Consider the following 21,034-nt stretch of genomic DNA (forward strand, 5'->3'; position numbering starts at 1 on the left):
TGCAAGCGTAAGTGCAAAGATGTAATGTCCGGGAAAATATCCCACTAGTACTTCAATTATTAATGTAATAATAATTTTCTGTTGGCTTCTGTCCTAAAAATGTCTTGTGTGTTCTAGTCAACGCCTTATGTTGGAAACGCTTAATCAGGACAGGCTATCCTTAATCTGTTCCTCGAGGATCATGAATATGTCATCATGTACATTATATCATCTTGATAACAAGTATATGAACAACGGTTTAAACATTATGAGATTAATATGCCCCTCATCTACACACGTGTCCTATTACTGTATATTTCTTGCGTCTGACCGTTGAGTTCAAGGCTGTCTCCCATTCTGGCTGTGTAGTAGAGTAGTAGATTGCACTGTAGCCTATCACATAGGGTACATTTCTGGCATGTAAAATTCTGTATTCGTCCCATTCAGTAAAAGGACATAACTAATGTATTTTCGAAACACTCTCACCTTGTGATTTAATGCTGAACGGCACACACGAACGAACTTTTGTCATTGCATTGCATTCATTGTCATTGTTTAAATGATTTGAAATAAGTAATTTAATGTAAACAATGATGTAGGGCACTTAACCGTGCTACTATATAAGGTTATAAAATCAACTGAAGGTTGCATAACACCGCCTTTAATGTAGTTCATTGTAAGTATAAATGATGCATAGAGGCACTCTTGGCACACAAAATGACCACATTGGGCCAATTTTGATGAAAACTTGATCCTTGAAGGCTACCAGATGCTTTACAACAGTGTTTTATTTTTTTTATTTTTTTTAAGTAATGCATTGTTGCTTCTTGATGACGGCTTTAGTTTTATGATTCGCTGGTGATACAAAGTTGCAAACTTGTCTCGCCAATGCCATGCGATATTTATTGGTTCCCAAAGTGCCGCTCATTAAAGTTGAAGGTGTAGATATAAAATGTATTGTTTATATCTACAAGTAATATATCTGGAGGCAATGCGAAATAAGCAATTGTCCCGCAACGTCAACATAAATCCTCTGCGTTTTGTTTTTGCTCCGGTGAGAGATAATGTAAATATGTCTAATTAAAGGATGCAGACCAATGGCATTCATGGCAACAAATTCACACATTGTTGTCAGTAAATCAAATAATGTGAGGTCATAAACAGCGCTGCATGTGTTAAAGATGCCGGGGGTCAAAACCAGCATTAATGGTGCTTGTCAGACCAGTGTGCAGAACGTTGTAAGGGGAGGTGGGATTATATGCCGTGCAGGCACAGAAGTAAGCGCACTTCTCGTCAGTTCACTGTAGTGAAAAGTGTCGGTGGTCAGTTTTATTCTAAAATATGGAGTTGGAGCAGAAGAAACGCAGGAGACCCCGCTGTGGGTTCAGACATAGCATTATCAAAGAATTCTTGGCAGAATTTCTCGGGACATTCGTATTAGTTGTGAGTATGTCCTTGATTTAATGTTTGTTTATATTTATATAAACTTGGTGATGGTGATGGTGACGGTGATGATGATGGTGATTATTTTCATTACTATTATTTTGAGATTCTTAAATTCTAAGAAATTATGTGTACATCACATGATGTCAAAAGTGCTTTTGTTTGGGTACATCAGGTGTATGATTGCAACTATTTCCATATTTATGTTGTTCCATGTATCTGCAGTGTATAGTGGAAATTAATGTGTTTACATTAATGTGTGTTACAGTTGTGACCAATGGTAGTTTTATTGTTGCACAAGCATGCCTCTGAATGTTAACCCTTTGCCCTTGGCAATTGTGCTTTTTACCACTTTCTGTGGGATCTCTGCAGGGAAGGACAGAAGGAATTGTGCTGTTAAAAATTATTATTTGTACTTCATATAAACTCAATATAGGAACACGTGGGACTGCTGTTAATGTGATTTTGCATTTGCACCTGACCTAATCGCCACCCTTCTCCACTTGAAAGACACTTCTCACTCTGAGGTGGGCGATCTGCTGAGCCTGATTTGTCTCTTTAATTAGTAGCAGCCTACTAGAATTCCCAAAAAATTTGAACTTAAAATACTAGAGCGGCCTATATTTAGCCTGTCATCTGTATTATTTCTCATTTCGTCTTAATGTGTAATTAAATGCTTGATGTTTATTTCTTATTCATTTATCTTTCTGGCACATACCCTTCTGGGAACGATTCTTTTGAGCCTAATTAGACAGTTACTCTTGGAAAAAAGAGAGTTCCTCTTCATAAAGTGCACAATGACAATAAATGGAAGCGGGGGTGCAGCGTTTAATTCTGGGCGCTGTGCAGATGCTTTTCGTGGACCCCCTTCTGAAAGCCAACCATTTAGACCAGGCTGTTTGAGGCCCCCTTGGGTAGGCAGTTCCACGATTCCCACAATGCCCCTGAACGGAACACATTGCCTCTGTACCTGCAAACCCTGGCGTGTTTGTTGACCCCCTTCTCTGTGCCAGCTGTTTGGGTGTGGCTCAGTGGCCCAGACGGTGCTCAGCCGGGGGGCTCTGGGCGAGACCCTGACCATTCACATCGGCTTCACCATGGGGCTGATGATGGCGGTCTACGTCGCGGGGGGAGTCTCAGGTGAGAGCCTCTCTGACAGAATGTCCGTTTATCCACACAGGCGTAGCTCAGAGTATATGCCGGGAGAATATTCATCCCTGTGTTAAGTCCTTCATGTTAACATCTTAAGCTTAGATGCTGTTTTGGAAGTGTCTAGGGCGGCCTGTAGCGTAGTGGTTAAGGTACGCGGTTCGATCCCCGGCGTCGCCACAATAAGATCCGTACAGCCGTTGGGCCCTTGAGCAAGGCCCTTAACCCTGCTTTGCTCCAGAGAGTATTGTCTCCTGCTTAGTCAAATCAAATGAACGTCACTCTGGATAAGCACGTCTGCCAAATGCCATGAATGTAATGCAATGTCTAAAGAGACTAAAGGACATACACTCACCAATAATTTTATTAGGAACATTTTTACTTTATTACCCCTACTTATTTATGCGATTATCTTATTTGGCTAGTTAAGCTGTTTACTCATATTTGTGTGGTGAGGTGTGTGTGTATATATATATATCTATAAATAATAATTCTGATTATCAAATAGGCCCTAGTCCTTATCTTTGTTGTACTGTTAGTAGTTGAAACTGTACTTTCCTCTAGGGTCTTTCAGCGCACTTATCCCTGGTGATGGGTATGCACTTTGCACTGGACGTTGTACGTCGCTCTGGATAAGAGAGTCTGCCAAATGCCATTAATGTAATAATGTAATGTTATCTAATCAGCCTATTGTGTGGCAGCAGTGCAATGCATACAATCACGTAGATACGGGTCAGGAGCTTCAGATAATTTTCACATCAGCCACCAGAAATGGGGAAAAAATGTGATCTAAGTGACTTTGACCATGGAATGATTTTGGTGGCAGGATGGTTTGAGTACATCAGAAACTGCTGATCTCCTGGGATTTTCATGCACAACAGTCAGTTTACAGAGAATGGTGCGAAAACAATAAAAGTGAGCAGCAGTTCTGCAGACAGAAATGCATTTTTAAAGTCTAAAATACCTAATAAAGTGCTCGCTGTGTGTATATGTCAAGGAATGTCTTCATAGGAGCATTTAAGAATGAGCTTTTTTAGTCTATTTCAATGCAGGCATTTTCTTTATTGGTGCACAATATAATTAATGATTGGTGTGTTGTGCACTGGGCAGGAAAGGGAAGTCAGTCACCCCTATGAATAATGGCTATGTCTCAATGCCATATTGCTTGTATCTTATTACTTACTAAGTATTAAATTATGAGCTGTGCAGGATTATGAAATATAAGGTTAACTGGGAACATCCTTGGGGGTCACTGCAAAAAGAGAGCTTTGATGCGCTCGTAATAAAGATATAAGACAGGCAATATCTTTAATGTTATGAAGCAGCTCAGAGGTCTTGCTGAACAAGATACATTTGTAAGCGTTATTCATTTGATGAAGTGGATTTTCTTTTTCCAAATCTAACAAATGAGGTTTTTTTTCTTGCCTTTTCTCAATGAGGCTAACTCCTGCACACCCTGTACATTTATTTCACATTTGTGTATTTGTTTGTGCTGCAGGGACCCTGGTGTCCCCCGCCCAATATACTGAAATGGCAAATATGATCATTGACAGCTTTGTTTATAAGCATGCTAGAGAATGTACTGAAGTGACAGTAAAACTGCATACACAGACATTGGACCCACACATGTTATGTAACGAATGGATAATTCATGGAAGCCAAACGAGGGTAGAGTTCTTCAAATGGGAAAAAATGCTCTCTGGCAAATGACAGAGAGAGATTCTTCACCTCCAGCGATTTCCTCTTGCCCGCTAGCTACAGACCTGGAGCAGCTGTGAACTGCACAAAGCCTCATGCCAGGGTGCTGTTTTCTCTTCTCTATTTAACCTGTTACATTGAGAATAGTCAAACAGGCAATGTATCTAAATAAGAATAGATGTCTTTATTTGACACTGCAACCCTGGTCCTGGAGAACCGCAAGCGCTGCTGGTTTTTGTTCAAATCAGCCCCCAATTCAGACCCAAGTAGCCAGATGAAGTGAGTTAACTGTGTAATCAGCTGCTCTGATCGATTAATTAAGTGCCGATTAACAATGAAAACCACCGGAGCCTGTAGCTCTCCAGGGTTACAGACCCCTGCTTTGCTGATTTGTTTCTGTACTAAAAGGGAATCTTGTCTCTGACAACCATTGTATAGAGACTGCACTGCAGAAAACACTAAACTGTGTTTTATGCAGTGCCACAAGCTGCAGATCCCCAGGAATACCCTGTCGGAGGACTTCAGCGTTTTTGTCTTCCGTGGCGCGATGCCACCCAAGCACAGTCGTGTTTGCTGTCCTCAGATCACCATGGCGATGGGATTATCTCACTATCCCCGCAGTTGAGGCAGATTCAGAGAGATTATATCAGGCCCTGTTTGGGCTCGCTGTTTCAGCCCGCTGTTATGGATGCTCGTGTACGGGCTCCACAGATCAATGTCTGGTGACCGCTCGTGGGCTGACAGAGGGCGTCCGTGACCTTGAACATTAAATGAAATGCCCGCCAGCACCATTGATCCTGGACCGGGCTTATCGCTCCACAGCGACACTGGCCAAATGTGTCATCGATGGGCTCCAGGCGTTGCTCAATTGACACAAAGCCATAAGAGTAACAGAACTGGCTTTGTGGGCTATGTAGCCGTCCTGCCAGCTGTGCATCTGTAACACTTGGAGGTAACCAGCGGGTTCTCTAGCTGCCAGGGGAAAACATTTCCAAAAGAATGACTTCAAAATCAAAACCTATAAATAGCATTTTGGCCATGCATTATCAAACTGGAATAGTAAAACTGTCCATGTTCAGCTAACTGTGGTAGACAAAACAAAGCATTCTGATGTAAATAACTGACATTTCTGCGGCCATTACTGCTGATGCCACATTATCATTACCGCACACAACCCTGTTCTACCATCCGCGCCAGGGGCCCATGTCAACCCTGCCGTGTCCCTGGCCATGGTTATCCTGGGCAAGCTGAAGGTGGTGAAGTTTCCGGTCTACGTGGTCGCGCAGTTCCTGGGCGCATTCGCGGGCGCTGCTGCCGTCTTTGGGCTTTACTATGGTAGGTTTGAAATTTGCGTCGAGCGCCCTTATCGTTTCATGATCCTCACCTTATCGTTTCATGATCCTCACCTTATCGTTTCATGACCCTTAATGCAGATTGCTATCAGTTAGCTTGTGCTGAGTTTCCTGCCCGGTAGCATGCATTCCTCTGCAAGTGGAAAGCAAATGGATGGATGGTATTGATCCTTGTGACACTCCTAAAATGGGCGCCTGAGGCTGCTGCAGGGTTCAGAGACGGGCACAGGTGCACCAGGTCAACAACTGCGGCAAACCCACAGCCTAGTTATCCCACTGTAGTACTCTGCATCCAGGACAATGTAGATATGCGGGTCATTGAGTGCACAGTATCAAAGGCTTGTCAGTGTCACAAGTTTAGGAGACAAAACGCAAGTCACTAATTAGAGGCTGGTTTATACGGGCGATCGTCGCTGCAATGGGGGACATCGCTGGTCGCAATGACATTTGGTTTATACTTCTGTGAAAGTTCGTGAACATTCTGCATTTTCAGTCGAGCAACGGGGTATAAACCAGCCTTAAGCGTGCGTGGCAGTGTGCACTGGTAGGCTGTTTATGTATTAATTTACAGTCATTTTTCCTGTTTAATTCCATGTCCCCAGATGCCTTCATGGACTATTCCAGTGGAATACTGTCAGTGACCGGCATTAATGCCACTGCGCACATCTTCGCTTCCTATCCTGCCAGATACCTCTCAGTTCTCAATGGGTTCATAGATCAGGTGCGAGACCTGTGTGTGTGAGTGTGTGTGTGTGTGTGTGTCTTTGTCAATCATTGCCATGACAAACTCCACAGTGACACAATTCAAGTTAAAATATACATTGCAAACAAGGAGATGTTACCTAATACATGTGTATGAACCTGTCAGCAAAGCAACCTTTCCACCACAAAGGCAATGATTGGGCCATTTCAGGCATATCAAAACAGGCTTACAGCTCTGTCTCACCTACGTGTTTGTGAAAAGAAAATCCAGCAGTTTCTGGAAGGATATGATATGTTATATAATTATACCATATATTATACATGCATGTTTGTGATATGCAACGAAACATTTGTCTGGTATTCCTGTGACAACTGCCTGTAAAATGGAACTTTTGTTTAATTTTACTGTGCAATTTTGAGGTAATGGATTAGGTTAGTTGAATTCATGTTCAGTAAGTATGGGAGCAAACAGTCCATCTGATTTAATTAACGAAGAGCACTGTGCTCTTTCAGAATTGTAGACAGGGCGGTCAGCTTTGATTACTTAAAATTGATTGCCCCACTTCCGAAAAGTACATCCATTAGCCGATTTTGTGGATTCTGCGTAGTCACTTACCCTAATAAATTCCCCGTGAACTGCAAATCCTGACATAGGTCTGTGTCTAACCAATATACTCTATCACAAACTAAAGTGGGTTATGTCAGGGTGGCTAGCTACAGAACAAAATAAAGAAAAAAACCAAAAACAAAACAATGAACTCTTCTGTACCATGCATTCAAACGCACTGACGGCTTTACCAGCTCAGTCGTATATCAATGTGAAACCGAACGGGACACTAAGCTGCTCCCCTTGTGTAGGTGATCGGGACGGGCGTGTTGGTCCTGTGCATCCTGGCCATCATTGACGGGAGGAATATCGGAGCGCCCCGGGGGATGGAGCCTATGGCCATAGGTCTCATCGTCATGGCGATTGGGGTGTCCATGGGCTTAAACTGCGGCTATCCCATCAACCCTGCGCGGGACCTGGGTCCCCGCCTCTTCACCGCAGTGGCGGGATGGGGCATGGAGGTGTTCAGGTAATTTTCTGGGAGGTGACTCCTCCCTTCAGCTGCTGCAGGCGCTGCAAATCCAGCATCATGAGTCAGTCCAGTCTGACTGCTATAGAGCTTCCCCGGCCTGTTTCTATGATAGGAAATACACTCATACAATGTTTCAATTGGATTGGGAGCGACATGCAATTTACTTATGTACTTGTCCTCTTCCCAGGACACACAGCGGTTTTGCAAAATCTGCAGCTCGTAAACATTTATGGTCTCTGAGAGTGTTTAGAGTCTCTCTTGGTGAAATGGGAGGTAACGGTGACTAATGTTGGGAGTGTGCAGAGCTGTGATTCAGACACATTATCTTGCTGCTCTTTGTCCAGGGAGAGGGATTGTGGATGCAGGGCATGAGGGTGGCACATTGTTTTTTACTCTGTGCATCACTGCTCTCTTGCCGAATTGAATTAACACTGCCGTGTTTCCTACATCAGAAAAGACTGGACCATGTGTGCTCATCATTAACCCTTATTCTATTATAAATAATTATAATATTGTAAATTATACTCATAATACACATTAGAATAATAAAATGCATACAGTAAGAGACTCATAGAGAACAATAACAGAGTCATAGAGAACATTCATTATGTGATGCAAACTTAAATAACAGTGCCAATAACTGTTCTGTGTTCATTATACAGTATATGCTACATTGCATTGCTACATACTAGCTTTATGCTATACTGATTGTCCAAACCTTTTCCTCTGATGAATCTTATCTTGGTTTATATTACCAGAGAATACCATAATGTCCAATAGTGTCCACACACTTATTGGCTGATTAAAAATGAACAGAAAGACATTGCATGACCATGCACGTGAGGGATTGATATTGGAATGGTCATGGTGGTCCGGGTCGATCGGTGAGAGTGCACTGCCCTGGATTGCTCAGCAGAAGGCACTGTTTTCCCCATGGGCCAGTGAGCCCTCAGTCTTCTTCCTGGTGACAGATGCCTGACTCACTGACGTACGTGATTATGCAGTTATTTCTGACACAGAGATCAGGATGTTCCTCAAAGCTTTACCCCACAAATATGTATCAAGTATGATGTAATCTTCCCATTTTTAATTATGGATTGACATAAGAGCCCCTAAGTCTCTTTTGTTTCCATGGGATTGCCCTGTATAGATTGACAGAATGTTATGATGTGTAGAACAGAAATGCAAGTGCGTCAACTCTGCCAGACTGACGGGTCCATGCAGGGAAAAGTGTTTCTTTAGCTTTGCCTTACTGTTAGATACGTATGATGTCCTGGCACAGTAGCCCCTGCGGGACTCTCTCCCGAGGTTCACAGCTGAATGCAGAGTACACAGTGTGTACTCAAATAACTCAGGAATCTTAGATTAGATTTGATTAAAACAAGTAATCCACACAGATTTCTCTTTTGCTAAATGTGGCATATACAACACACAGCATACATTCCAGACATAAAACACATAATAAATACTCACAAAAGATTTTCCAACAAAAATGTGAAAATACACAAATATACACTGGTAATTATTCAGAATTTTTGGAATTCAGAATGCTTACTGCATTTGGAACAAAATACCTGATATTGTGACTCTTAATGGCTCTTATATCCTATATCGCCTTCCAGAGGGGAGTTGCAATCTTCATTTAATTGCAAACTCTTCTGTTCCAAATGTCACGTTATCTCTTGAATCTGCGCATCTTGGGAGAGAATCCTGCAGGTGCCACTGTCCTGGTGCAGATCTGCAGCTGTAGGGGTTTACAGGACTAGGGGCCTGATCACAGATGGCCTAACCCTGGGTAGCCCATGGCAGATTAATGTTCATAATCCCCCCACCTCCACCCTGAGCTCCTCAACCTCCGGATGCTTCAGGGCTGCAGGTAGCTCACAGTGGCTCAGGCACATGTTGGCCTTCCACTACTAGCCTCATTGCACTGAGGCATTAGAAGCATGTAAAGACCGACTGTTATTAACAGGGGGTTGATTCTGGTCTGTTGAATCTGGGAGATGTGGTTTAGGAGCACACCACAGCGGTGGGGTGGGGGACGATAGGGCAATGAGCTCTCTGCCTGTGAGACACATGTACATGATACACTGTTATTACCATTCTTATTACAACATGATTTATTAAGGAGGTAGAGAAACAGACATTTATGAGTGAAGAAATATGGATAGCATTGACCAAAGGAGGGATAGAAAATGAGATGAGAGATAGCGATAAACAGAGGGAACGAGTCAGAGGGAACGAGTCAGAGGGAACGAGTCAGAGGGAACGAGTCAGAGGGAACGAGTCAGAGGGAACGAGTCAGAGGAAGAAATATCAGAAAAGCCATTAGAGACACAGTAATGGGCAGATGAAGCACATTCCCTCCTTGTCTCTGTAGCACGGCAGGGTACTGGTGGTGGATCCCTGTGGCCGGGCCCATGGTGGGGGGCATTGTGGGTGCAGTGGTCTACTTCCTCCTCATCGAGCTGCACCACGCCCGGCCGGAGGAGGAACTGCAGGAGGAGGAGGAGGAGGAGGAAGAGGAGGAAGAGGATGACGTCAAGGACAAGTATGAGATGATCACCATGAGTTAAAAGGGAGCCGGCTGGGGAGGGTCACTTCACAGGGAGCTCCTCTCTTCCTCCTCCTGGACAATAAAACGAGTGTCCCTGTCGACGGTCCTGAGAAGGGACCGCTTTGTAAGTGTGCTGAGAGAACACTGAAACCCTCCAACTTCCCTAAAACACACTTTTCTGTACTGTATTTCACACAATGAGATTTGTACTGAGGAAGCAAACTTGCCTGTTGGATAACTGCACTCCATTTGTTTTGTCATTTTGTTTAGTATGCAATCATTTGTTCAATAACATATACATGCTATTGTTGTTTATGGATCTACTATATTTATTTTGGTAAGGGGCTGGACAGTTTAAAAACCCACTGTTGGAAGAGGAGTTGATATTGAGGAAGCCCTCAGATATAAGGTCTTTGGGTAAACGTTCCCTTTAAAAAACAAAAAAATCTTTTTTTACAATGAATACCACCGCAGTTCTGAAAAATGACAGACTTTTACCAATTATGCTCCACTCTTTTCATTTATTCATTTTTCATTCTTAGTGTGCCATCAATATGTATGTTAAATGTTACCGGAGTCAGTCTGAACATACCCACAGAGCCATATTTCATGGTAATGCAGATGAGAAGACCCATAATTCCTTTTTATGTTGCTGGAAATCATCAAACTTGTCTTGGTTTAAGTGATGTATGTGAACATTGTTTCCACGGGAGCATGACTAGAAAACAGCAGGGGCTGCCCATAAGTTTTAAAACAATATAGAGCCATGAATGCTTTCACTCAGCATTACATCTGTCCCAGTACACTCTGGAGGTCCCTTGCATGTTAAAGTTATGTGTGGTCTCCTGCGATTTACTGTATGACTGTTTTGGCCATTGTGGGGGTGATGTGTGAAGCGTTATTATCTGTTTGCGTATTGGCAGTGATGAAACCCTGGAGTGAAGTTAGATCTGAAATGTTAATACTGAACCAGCTTGTAAAAGCATCATTGGCCCTTTACTCTATCAATGGTGAAATTGTACACTTGATACTATGCTGGTTGTAGCCTCATGATTCTTTGGTTTCTTCTCATTCTCCTCATCCTCCTCAGCCTTCTTCTCGCAAAGTACAATTAAACAAAGCTATGTTTACCTTGACAAATAATGCCACAAATGATGAATGTCTCATTCAGCACTTTCGTTTGGTTATGCCAAGGTTTTTGGTTCTGCCAGGCAGACTTTAGTCTGACGTTTTACCCAGTGACTTGAATGGCCTGTATGCCTGAACACCCGTCTTTTCTCTTTTCACTGTCCTGGGTGTCTCACATTTCATCTGGAGATGGTTATTACACGGAGGTACAGTGCACATATTTACAGTAACCCAGTTGGAAAAATGTGGTCCAGCTGGCAGATATCACAAAAGTCAGATCCGAAAGCAGAATGAAATTGATAGTGGGAAGAGGGACAAAGTTCATTTGGCTTTGTCATACCACAACACATCCTTAAGACACCTTTCATCTGCTTTTCTGCCATAACTGTTTGCTTGTGCGTAATCACTGCACTTAATGAAGGCAATTTAACCAGTGCACTTAATTTGGATAGCTGAGCTATAATGCTTTATAGAGAGGGCTTCCATCACTTATTTTTGAGCCACATTGTCGGAGGAGGTGTACTGCCCCCACACCTGCCATTTTCAGTGCTGCAGTAAAACCATTACTTGTAAATGGTAAATTTCATTTATATAGCTCCTTTATCTAAAGCGCTGTACAAGTGATGCTTCTTATTCACCCATTCACACTCGCATACCAACGGCGATTGGCTGCCATGCAGGGCACCAACCAGCTCGTCAGGAGCAATTGGTGGTTACTCAGGGACATTTCGACACACCCATGGCGGAATTGAACCGGCAAACATGCCAGGCAACTGCTCTTACCTCCTGAGCCAATGTCACCCCACTTGTTACTTGTGATCCGCAATTCATAGTTTTTTAGCTGGCTTGATTCTGACATTTTGATTCAATTGGAAACCCCCTTTATGTATTATGTATAGAGGCTTAAAAACAAAAACAAAAAAACAGTATGTAGATATAGAAAGGTTTCTTGTCACAATATGAATTTGTTGCATGGTTGCTTTGTAACTTAATGGCTTTTGGTACATTTCATTGAAGGTTTATTTGATACTCTTCCAGTAAAGTGATTCAGCCATAAGAAAAAAGGTTTTGCTGTTATTTTCAAAACTGCTTTTGTTAAAATACTTCTGTTATTCAATGAATGCCCAACCAAAATTGTACTTTGAAGTTTTTACATTATTAAACTTTAATATGTGTTTACATTTTCTGTGACTGTCATAATTTATTTCTAAAACCATGTATGAATGTCATAGTTAGGATAAGGTTATATGAACAGGGATGCACTATTGAGAAACAGTTGTAAACATGCTTTATATTATATCAACCACTGAAATACTGTTTTTCACTAAAAATATTAACAAATACACAGCTTGCAGATATGGTCCATGACACGTGTACGACTTTTTCACACAACACAAATTAATCATCCCAAGAGATAACGCATCAAATATCTAGGGCAGCCTGTAGTGTAGTGGTTAAGTTACATGAGTTACAAGGTCGTTGGTTCGATCCCCGGTGTAGCTACAATAAGATCCGCACAGCCGTTGGGCCCTTGAGCAAGACTCTTAACCCTCCATTGCTCCAGGGGAGGATTGTCTCCTGCTTAGTCTAATCAACTGTACGTCACTCTAGATAAGAGCGTCTGCCAAATGCCAATAATGTAATGTAATGTAATGAATGTGAACTAACATCATAATGAGCGTTGAATGGAATAAGGAACTCTGTCCTGGCAGAGTGTGTTTGCTGGTTTGTTACCAGCAAACACGGTACATTACATTTCACACTGAAATGTATCCGCCGGCCAGAATCAGTAACCAGCCACGCTGTATGACAGGGAATAAGTACGGGATAGTGACTGAGTTTCATTAGCACGTACTGGGCCTTCCTGTACAATACTGTTAGGGCTTGCCCATCTGAAAGAGTTTATCTGCTTATTTTAAGATCAAGATATACTTTATTGATGCTGGTAATTTGTCCTCTGCATCCTAGTGACTTAGGAGCAGTGGGCAGCAGCAGTGCAAAAACTGACTGTATTAACAGGCATTTTAGTCTTGTAATGAGACTCAAGATCTTCTTTTCCAAGTAGAAAATACAAGCTTGTTTTAAGTTAATGTTTGCTTGACAAGTGACTTTTCTTCCATTGACAATGTTAAAATGAGATGTGCTTAACAAGTGACATTTCTTTATTCCATTGGCAAATCTTGAAATTAGTAAAATTGGTAAATCTTGTCAGGCAGAGGATGATAACATATGTAAAATTTTTCCACGTGTTATCAGTATGTTTTAGCCATTAAAAAAATATATTAAAAAAATACATTGTGCCAAATGCAGACTTGTGCAAAGATAGTAGTCGCTATCCCTGCAATACATTTAAACAGTGAATCAGTTTTAGCGTGCCTTGTCAGTCTAGCCACAAGTACAGTCGACAAAGCCCCTTTCTTGGTATCAGCTGGCATTAAAATCTAAGAAAAAACCATTTGTCCATCTTCCATTGCATTCGAGTGTCCTCCATGAAGGTTTGAGAAAGTGCTTGAGTCTGTTAGAGCTTGGTGGCCCTTTCTGACAGATGTGCATCATCCACTGGGTTACTTCTCTTCATCTGCATTACCCTGTTGATGGATAAAGTTGAGTCAATTCAGCTGGTCCAAGTCAAAGTGGATAACGGCCTATATATAAACAACGAACAAACCCAACAACCACACTACTGTAACAGAGAAAAACAGAAGGGGAAGTGTTTGGTCTTTGGTGTTCAAAGAATGGTCTGCAATGGGCCTTGCATTGCTGCCTGCACATTGTATGATGCAAAATTAGTTCTTGATATTTGGGCAAAATGATTTGGGCAGAATGACCAAGTTCCCCCACTAAAGGAAAGAACCTTGCTTGTTCTGACTGTACATCAGGGGTTGATGTCCATTGATGATGAACTTCTAAGTAGACAATGGACATTCTAGCGATGTTTCTCTGAGCTAGCACGTTTTTAGAATTAGAAACTATTCGCTATGCATTCAGTTCGCTGGACCCTTGCCCTGAAAATGACACTGACATTACCTTAATTCTTGTCTGTGGATTTCCAAAATGCAGAGAAGAGATCCCCCCCCCCCCCCCCCCACACACACACACACACACACTAGTTTTGCCACCCACATCCAAAATCAGAAACTGTTGTCGCTAAAGCAATAGTATCTTAAAGTAGGTTCAAACAATATATCCTGGTACCAGTGATTGCACTGTGAAAAAGGAATGAATGCAAAAAAAAAAAAAACCCACACTGGCCCCAGGCCTGGGCCAAAGAGGGGTTAAACACATTAAACTAACTTTGAGAAATAACCTCCCAGAGTACTTTTGGAGTTCTGAATCTTACCGGCTTTCCTCCAAATCCTCGGTGGAATCAGGCAGCTCTTTCCTCCTGGTCTCAGGCAGTAGGAAACAGAAACTACCGGAAGCCACAGCCAAACCGCTGTACACCAGCACGGGAATGGCGCTGTGGTACACTGCCAACATGTTCAGCACTGGAGACAGCATTCCAGCTACTCTGGTTACCATGGCTGCAATACCATTGGCTGTTTGTCTGAAGAAAGACACAGACCAACGCATTTAATCAATACTCATAGATGGTGGCATGGAATAATCACAAAGAGAACCAGATATTTAGATCCTATTAAGCTCTTTAAAAATAACTTTTTATTTATTTATTATTTCAAAATGGAAATAATAATGTACAAGTAATCGGAAAAAGGACTGAATTCAAGGGGCCGACACAGCTGTAGGCAGAAATACCGGATATAGGTGGGGAACAACTCCTGGACATAGACACTGAAGGTTGTCCCTCCCATGTTCATGAACAGCCTTCCTGCAGTTGCAAGCGCTGTAATAGTGATTGCGCTGTCTGCAACATAACCACATAACGGACCCATTCACCAGCACACAGGAGCAGGACGTGTCACCTGAATGCGCTAGAATCACACCGGCTATTTACGGGGTTAACATGTCAAATATGAATCAGCTAAAGCCAAATGACAATAATAGATTATACATAACTGATATTGTGTAGAAGTTATACATCTGAAAGGGCTTGGGGTTTATAAATGTCTATGTATGTTGGTGATACTTCAAAATGCATGTCAGATAAAAAATGTAATGGTCATGGTTTCGCTCATTAATTCTGCTCATACCTGACTTAGACCTTGTCTAATTAAACTAGACAACTATTTTTTAGTCGATGTTAAAGAACAAATGGATTTTATTTTAGTTTGATTTCAGTTTTAGATAGCCATGTACATGACTCTCCATTCATTCTTAATTTCAATTACAATTATTGGAAAAAGTTATATGAATGCGAATGAAAATTCTCCATTCACAGAATATTATGAATCTATGCCATTCTAAACATCAGATACAAATAATTCAATTTAAAGTTCAGTGCAATAATTCAAATATTTTATATAATTATGTAATATCGTATAATTCATTAACATGGTTTCCCCCATTTTCTCCTCAACAAATACACCATGCAAAGAGCAATGCAACTGAAGTATGCACCCCCCCCCTCACACACACCCCATTCAGCTGCTCACCTCACACTTACCCCTCACCTGCCCCACACTTACCACCTACATGTCCCCGAGAAACCCCTCATGCACCCCTCACATGCTTGTAAACCAGTGCGTACTTACACGATAATCACACCGTACTACACCAAACTACTAGCACTGATTGGAGGAGTGATGGTTAGCTCTTAGGGTCGCTACGTCAACTCTTAAGGTTGGCAGCGGTATGAACTCTGCAGAACAGTGTCTTACTGCAGGCGGAGGGTAAGCTCATTGGTTTTTCCAAACCAAGTCGTCTTATGGCCTACCTCAAAACATACCTTGTGGAACAGCCAAGAGCAGAAGACTAATAAATCCACCCAGCAGAAGAACGGAGGCCACAGTTATCTTCCTTCCCAAGGCTTCCATTAACCAGGCACAAACTATTTGAGCTGGGATCTCAGTCAGGCCAAAAATGAGCTGCGTCAGAAAGATGTCCATGCCAAACTTTCCCACATTCAGCGTTATGGAGTAGTAGCCCACGTTTAGGGAAAACCTGTGGTTTCGTGGGAAAGACAAACCTTTACCTGAAAATTAAAATTTACATTCTGCAACATTTGTGAAGGTCCTGCATTTTTAGCAATTTAATAACCCATGACTGAATGGTACTGAAATTTATCAGAGTCTGGCATATTGAAAGATCTAGGCAGCTGGATGGCCCATTTGCTTAAAGCTCAGTGCTGTGGTGCATGGATGAGCCCAACAGTCTCAAACTGAATCCAGACCACGCTAGTGTCGACTGGTCGCTAGCTCCATAGAGCATGGGAGGGCTCAGTCAGTTCGGTGTCCACATTTCATTGCTATCCAACAACCCATGCTGGGTGATCGGGCACCAGTGGACTGCATGCTGCAGCTAAAGTCTTCCTCTGACTCCACTCTGTGTGCTTAGCTGTATATTTGGCGGTGTGAAAAGAAGGGGTTTCCGAGGAGAAGCGCAGATGTCTACACATCTCGCAAGTGGGGCTCACGCACGAAAGCATCTGTGGTTACAGATGATTGGCCGTTCCAAATTGGGCTGGGAATTGGATATGCTCAGCCCCAACAGTCTCAAAAATGAGGCTTTTTCTAAGTAATTCAGTTAACTGTACATGTAGAAATTGTTGGAGCTTTATACTGTCAGTATGTTGCTTTAAAAAAACAAAAACAAAAATCATAGTTATTCAACCATGAACCTTACCATGCAAATAATACAGTGAAGAAGTATTTTCTGAGCAGTGGTGACGTGATCAGGTCTTTCACAGTGCCTCTCTTTTCTCCTTTTTTATTATTGACAACCTGCAAAAGAAACATTTTACACCTCTGTGTTGACACCTATGCCATACATTGTATTGGACATTTGTTCATGCATGAACAGGATTTTCATGACCCTTTAGTGTCCTTGAAGAATTAAATAATCAATCAGACAGCAATTTCCATTTCATGATGTGGAGGGCCATACCAAGACTTATCACATCCTGTATGTACTGTGTAAGGCCTTCAGCTGGTAACACTTGTAATGCCATTATACTTTTCTATTTAAAATGTAATACAAAACAGAAATACCTTTTCCATGATGTTGTCAGGTATTTGTTTTTTATTGACGGCTGCAACCATGAGGATGAGCTTTTCTGCCTCTTCCGTTTTACCGCGGTCAAGCAACCATCTGGCAGACTCTGGAATTATCCTGCAGAATTATGGGAAACGGGCAGTGACCAGGGATTCCCCACCAAGCTCTGAACTGCTTCCCTGTAGCTCCTCAGTTGAGCAGCAGAGACTGCTTGTCAATCAGAGGAGTGGTTTCATCTCCCACTCAAAATCTGAACATTTATTTCACCCTACAATTTAGACAGGCATGTAAATAATACATAGCTATTGTTGGTTTTCCTAGAAGCAGGTTAGTGCTGCATTCTCTACTCAGAATCTGTATGCTGCAGAATCTGGAATAACTCAATCTGCACTGTTCCACACATCTGTACATACAATCAGTGAGCAATTTATTAGTAGACCGGTACACCAGCTTGTTAATGCAAATATTTAATCAGCAAGCTATGTGGCAGTAACTAAATGCATAAAAGCATGTAGACGTGGTCAGGAGGTTCAGTTGTTCTTCAGACCAAATGTCAGAATGGGGAAGAAATGTGATCTAAGTGACTTTGACTGTAGATTGATGGTTTGTGCCAGACTGGGTGGTTTTAGTATCTCAGAAACAGCTGATATTCTGTGGTTTTCACAGTTTGCAGAGAATGGTGCCAAAAACAAAAAACATCCAGTGTCCAACAGTTCTGTGCGCAAAAATGCGTTGTTAATGAGAGAGGTCAGAGGAGAAGGGCCAGACTGGTCAAAGCTGACAGGAAGGTGACAGTAACACAAATAACCACACATTACAACTGAGCACACAACGCCTCAGACCTCCAAGTGGACAGGCGACAGCAACACGAGACTAATAAATACGTAATAAAGTGCTCACTGAGTGTGCATTCTGAAAGGTAAAGACGAAACCGTTTCTTTGTGCCTGAAAGCAGGCCGGGGCAAACTGTAAGTCAACTAAAAAGCTCATGAATACATAAAGCACACTTGCCATATGTAGAGGATGAAGAGAGCCCAAGGGGAGGCGATGACGTACTGAACGCTCCTCCAGTCACGGATGAAATAGGCGACGCCGGCGAGTGCAGTCTGCCCGACGCCGCCCAGCATCGCGCACAGAGCAGAGGGGTAGGTCCTCTGGGCCACACCGATCCACTCCGTGGCTGCACGGGAAATCCTCACTGAACGACAGCCCCGCTCAATACATCTCCACCAAACTATGTCGACAAGCACTTCAGTTTCAGCCTCAACGATCGTATACTTAAATCACAGAAGTGGTCACTGTGTGGAACAGCCTGCCGGGACATGTAGTGGAGGCAGAAACGCTGGGGGGTTTCAAGACCGGGCTTTTATATGTGTAAACTAAGCTTTACAGTTTAGTGGTGGGAAAAGGCAAGCATTGCTGGGCTGAATGGCCTGTTCTCGTCATTTTGTTATGTTAACTTCTGAGCAGAACATGGTGCACCAAAGTTGTGACCTTTTCATAAAATATAAACTTTTTCCACATTGTGCAAGTTGGAAATCATCTTTAGAATATTTATATGAGTAGGCCTTAGAAATCATCATAAATATTACTGCATCCACATGACACAGAGCTGTCCGGACTGAACAACAGCTTCATCAGCAGAACAATGTGAAAAGCAGTCAGCCTCTATCATATGACAGCAATAAAGCAGTCCTGGGAAAACCCATTTGGCGATAATAGACTAAGAAAAGAACATATGAAACAGATTTACACCTGACCTGGCAGAATGATGCAATGCATGGTCTATATAAATGTTACATAATACGTAGACGCAGTAATGTGTCAAATGCATTATTTATTTCACATTCCCCCTTTGTTTTCCTTGATTATGAATTGCGCCCTTCTAGTCCAGTCAAACTGGGAACACTTTGCATGTGTTTTTAACATGAGCAAATCTCAGATAAATCGATGCCATAAATAAAACGTTTTGACAAAAATGTGTTGCCTACTGTCTAACTACTGTAAGGTGCATCTCTTACAGACCACAAATACAATGTGTCAGTTATTAGCAGGATCTACTGTAAGGTATAGGTAAAGCAGGGATCCTGACTTAAAGCCACCCTACCCTGAATCATCTATTCATGCATCTCCAAGCTAATGACCAGGGACAGGGGTCACAAATTAGCCTTGGCTAGAAACCCTACATGCAACACATCTGCTTGATGGTGTTGGAACCTGTTATAATGTGCTCTGCATTGTCCCTGTCAAATAAACCACTAAATAAATAAAAAACACAATATTTCTATATATGTGTCTACATTTTCTTTCTGTTTAATCATGCACAAAAGTAAATGACAAAGAAATTAATACATTACCCAGAATTATGTAGTTCACCCGATAACCTCCATATGAAGTTCCAACAATAAACTGGGCTGCTAGGTACACATAGAAATTGGGGGAGAGTGCGGATCCAACACTGGCGATGAGCATGAGGACCACTGGAATCTGCACTGCTCGCTTTCGCCCAAACCTGTGGGTACATCATGTCCACGTACAACATGAGCTGATATACACTACATACATACACTCACCGAGCACTTTATTAGGAACATTTTTACTTTATTACACCTACTTATTTGTGCGATTATCTAATCGGCCAATAGCGAGGCAGTAGTAGGGTCAGGAGCTTCAGAGGTCAGAGGCGAAGGGCCAGACAGGTCAAAGCTGACAGGAAGGTGACAGTAACGCAAATAACCACACATTACGACAGTGGTATGCAGAAGAGCATCTCCGAACACACAACTCATCATAACTCTAAGTGGATAGGCTACAGCAGTAGAAGTCTAAAAAAGAAGTCTAATAAATACCCAATAAAGTGCTCACTGAGTGTATATATGCACAGTATATACCTGATTCAGTTCATGAAACAGTCTTAGTCAAGTGTACAACTCTTTAGACCTTTTGGAACATTTCTGTGTTACTTAAACTTATGTGTGGGGTTTATATGGTGTAATTATGTGTACTTACGACTCAGCCAGGGGGCCAAAAATGAAGGAGCCAAGAAGGATCCCACCCATAAAAACAGACTGCGCCATGCCAACAAAGTTTGCCTTTTCACAGACCAGATCAAACTGGAAAATGAAACAACAGCACGCTTACAGTAATTCTCCCTTACTGTACTTGCTACATCACCCTGCATTCGGCACATGCTGATATTGTTGATATGAGATCACAAATGAATTACACAATGTAATCTGAGTTTCATTTAAACATGGATCCTCTATATTTATGATCTATTACTGTACACTCAAAATAGCTTATAAAGCGTAAACACTGAATGTGCGTGATGGCATTAGACTATCATACAATGCATTCACGCTGTACTTACATCAGAGACGATACTGGACTTGTACACCGAGGTGTCATACACCCAGCCGTCTGAGCAGCGAGTGGTCAGGTTGATACCGTACTCCCTGATGGATTCGATATCCCAATCCACGGGTGTGAACATCTCGCAGCTCTTGAAGGACCCATCCTGGTCCCGGGGCAGAGTGAGGTTGAGCTGCTCCTGGGTGCTGAGGTTGGGGCTGGCTCTCAGGATCCAGTCCGTGTTGCAGTGGTGAGCAGAGCCGGCGTGGGTGAACATCACGCTGTAGAAATGCATTGGCAGTATCATGGTGGGGAGAAGGAGTCCCGCCAGCAGGCGTTTCTGGAACCGGCCGTAGTCGCCCGCGGCTCTCAGGATCTCGCCGAAGTCTGCCATCTCCGGAGACCTCTCCTTCATGAATGCAGGAGAAATGGTATTTGGCCGGGAAGCGCAATCTCAAGCAATCTGAATTAATGTTTAACCCGGT

The 21,034-nt window shown here is 42.5% G+C and overlaps 2 protein-coding genes across 2 annotated transcripts; one reads left to right on the forward strand and one right to left on the reverse strand.

The window, feature by feature from the left end:
• Positions 1-1,320: 1,320 nt before the first annotated feature.
• LOC133111206 (aquaporin-9-like) lies at positions 1,321-9,978 on the forward strand. Its single transcript, XM_061221394.1, has 6 exons — positions 1,321-1,422; positions 2,436-2,562; positions 5,467-5,604; positions 6,224-6,342; positions 7,182-7,399; positions 9,783-9,978. Exons 1-6 carry the CDS (start codon positions 1,321-1,323, stop codon positions 9,976-9,978), a joined length of 900 nt encoding a protein of 299 aa, XP_061077378.1.
• A 2,986-nt stretch (positions 9,979-12,964) lies between these two features.
• On the reverse strand, positions 12,965-21,034 carry slc22a13a (solute carrier family 22 member 13a). The gene is made up of 10 exons (XM_061222639.1): positions 20,569-21,034; positions 20,208-20,311; positions 19,556-19,710; positions 18,210-18,378; positions 17,195-17,315; positions 16,830-16,927; positions 15,934-16,148; positions 14,844-14,952; positions 14,428-14,634; positions 12,965-13,675 (listed from the first exon to the last, which is right to left on the reverse strand). The coding sequence occupies exons 1-10, from the start codon at positions 20,962-20,964 to the stop codon at positions 13,606-13,608; spliced, it is 1,644 nt and encodes a 547-aa protein (XP_061078623.1). The 5' UTR covers positions 20,965-21,034; the 3' UTR covers positions 12,965-13,605.

Source organism: Conger conger, chromosome 15 (genome assembly GCF_963514075.1).
Source record: "Conger conger chromosome 15, fConCon1.1, whole genome shotgun sequence".
In the NCBI taxonomy this organism is placed as follows: Eukaryota; Metazoa; Chordata; class Actinopteri; order Anguilliformes; family Congridae; genus Conger; species Conger conger.

Coding starts and splice junctions, on each gene's coding strand:
- LOC133111206 (XM_061221394.1), top strand. CDS start 1,321: ATGGAGTTGGAGCAGAAGAAACGCAGGAGACCCCGCTGTGGGTTCAGA. Junction 5,605..6,223: donor CGTCTTTGGGCTTTACTATG/GTAGGTTTGAAA, acceptor CCATGTCCCCAG/ATGCCTTCATGGACTATTCC. Junction 7,400..9,782: donor TGGGGCATGGAGGTGTTCAG/GTAATTTTCTGG, acceptor TTGTCTCTGTAG/CACGGCAGGGTACTGGTGGT.
- slc22a13a (XM_061222639.1), bottom strand. CDS start 20,964: ATGAAGGAGAGGTCTCCGGAGATGGCAGACTTCGGCGAGATCCTGAGA. Junction 19,711..20,207: donor TTTGGCCCCCTGGCTGAGTC/GTAAGTACACAT, acceptor ATGTACCCACAG/GTTTGGGCGAAAGCGAGCAG. Junction 14,953..15,933: donor GCTCTTGGCTGTTCCACAAG/GTATGTTTTGAG, acceptor GTTATGTTGCAG/ACAGCGCAATCACTATTACA.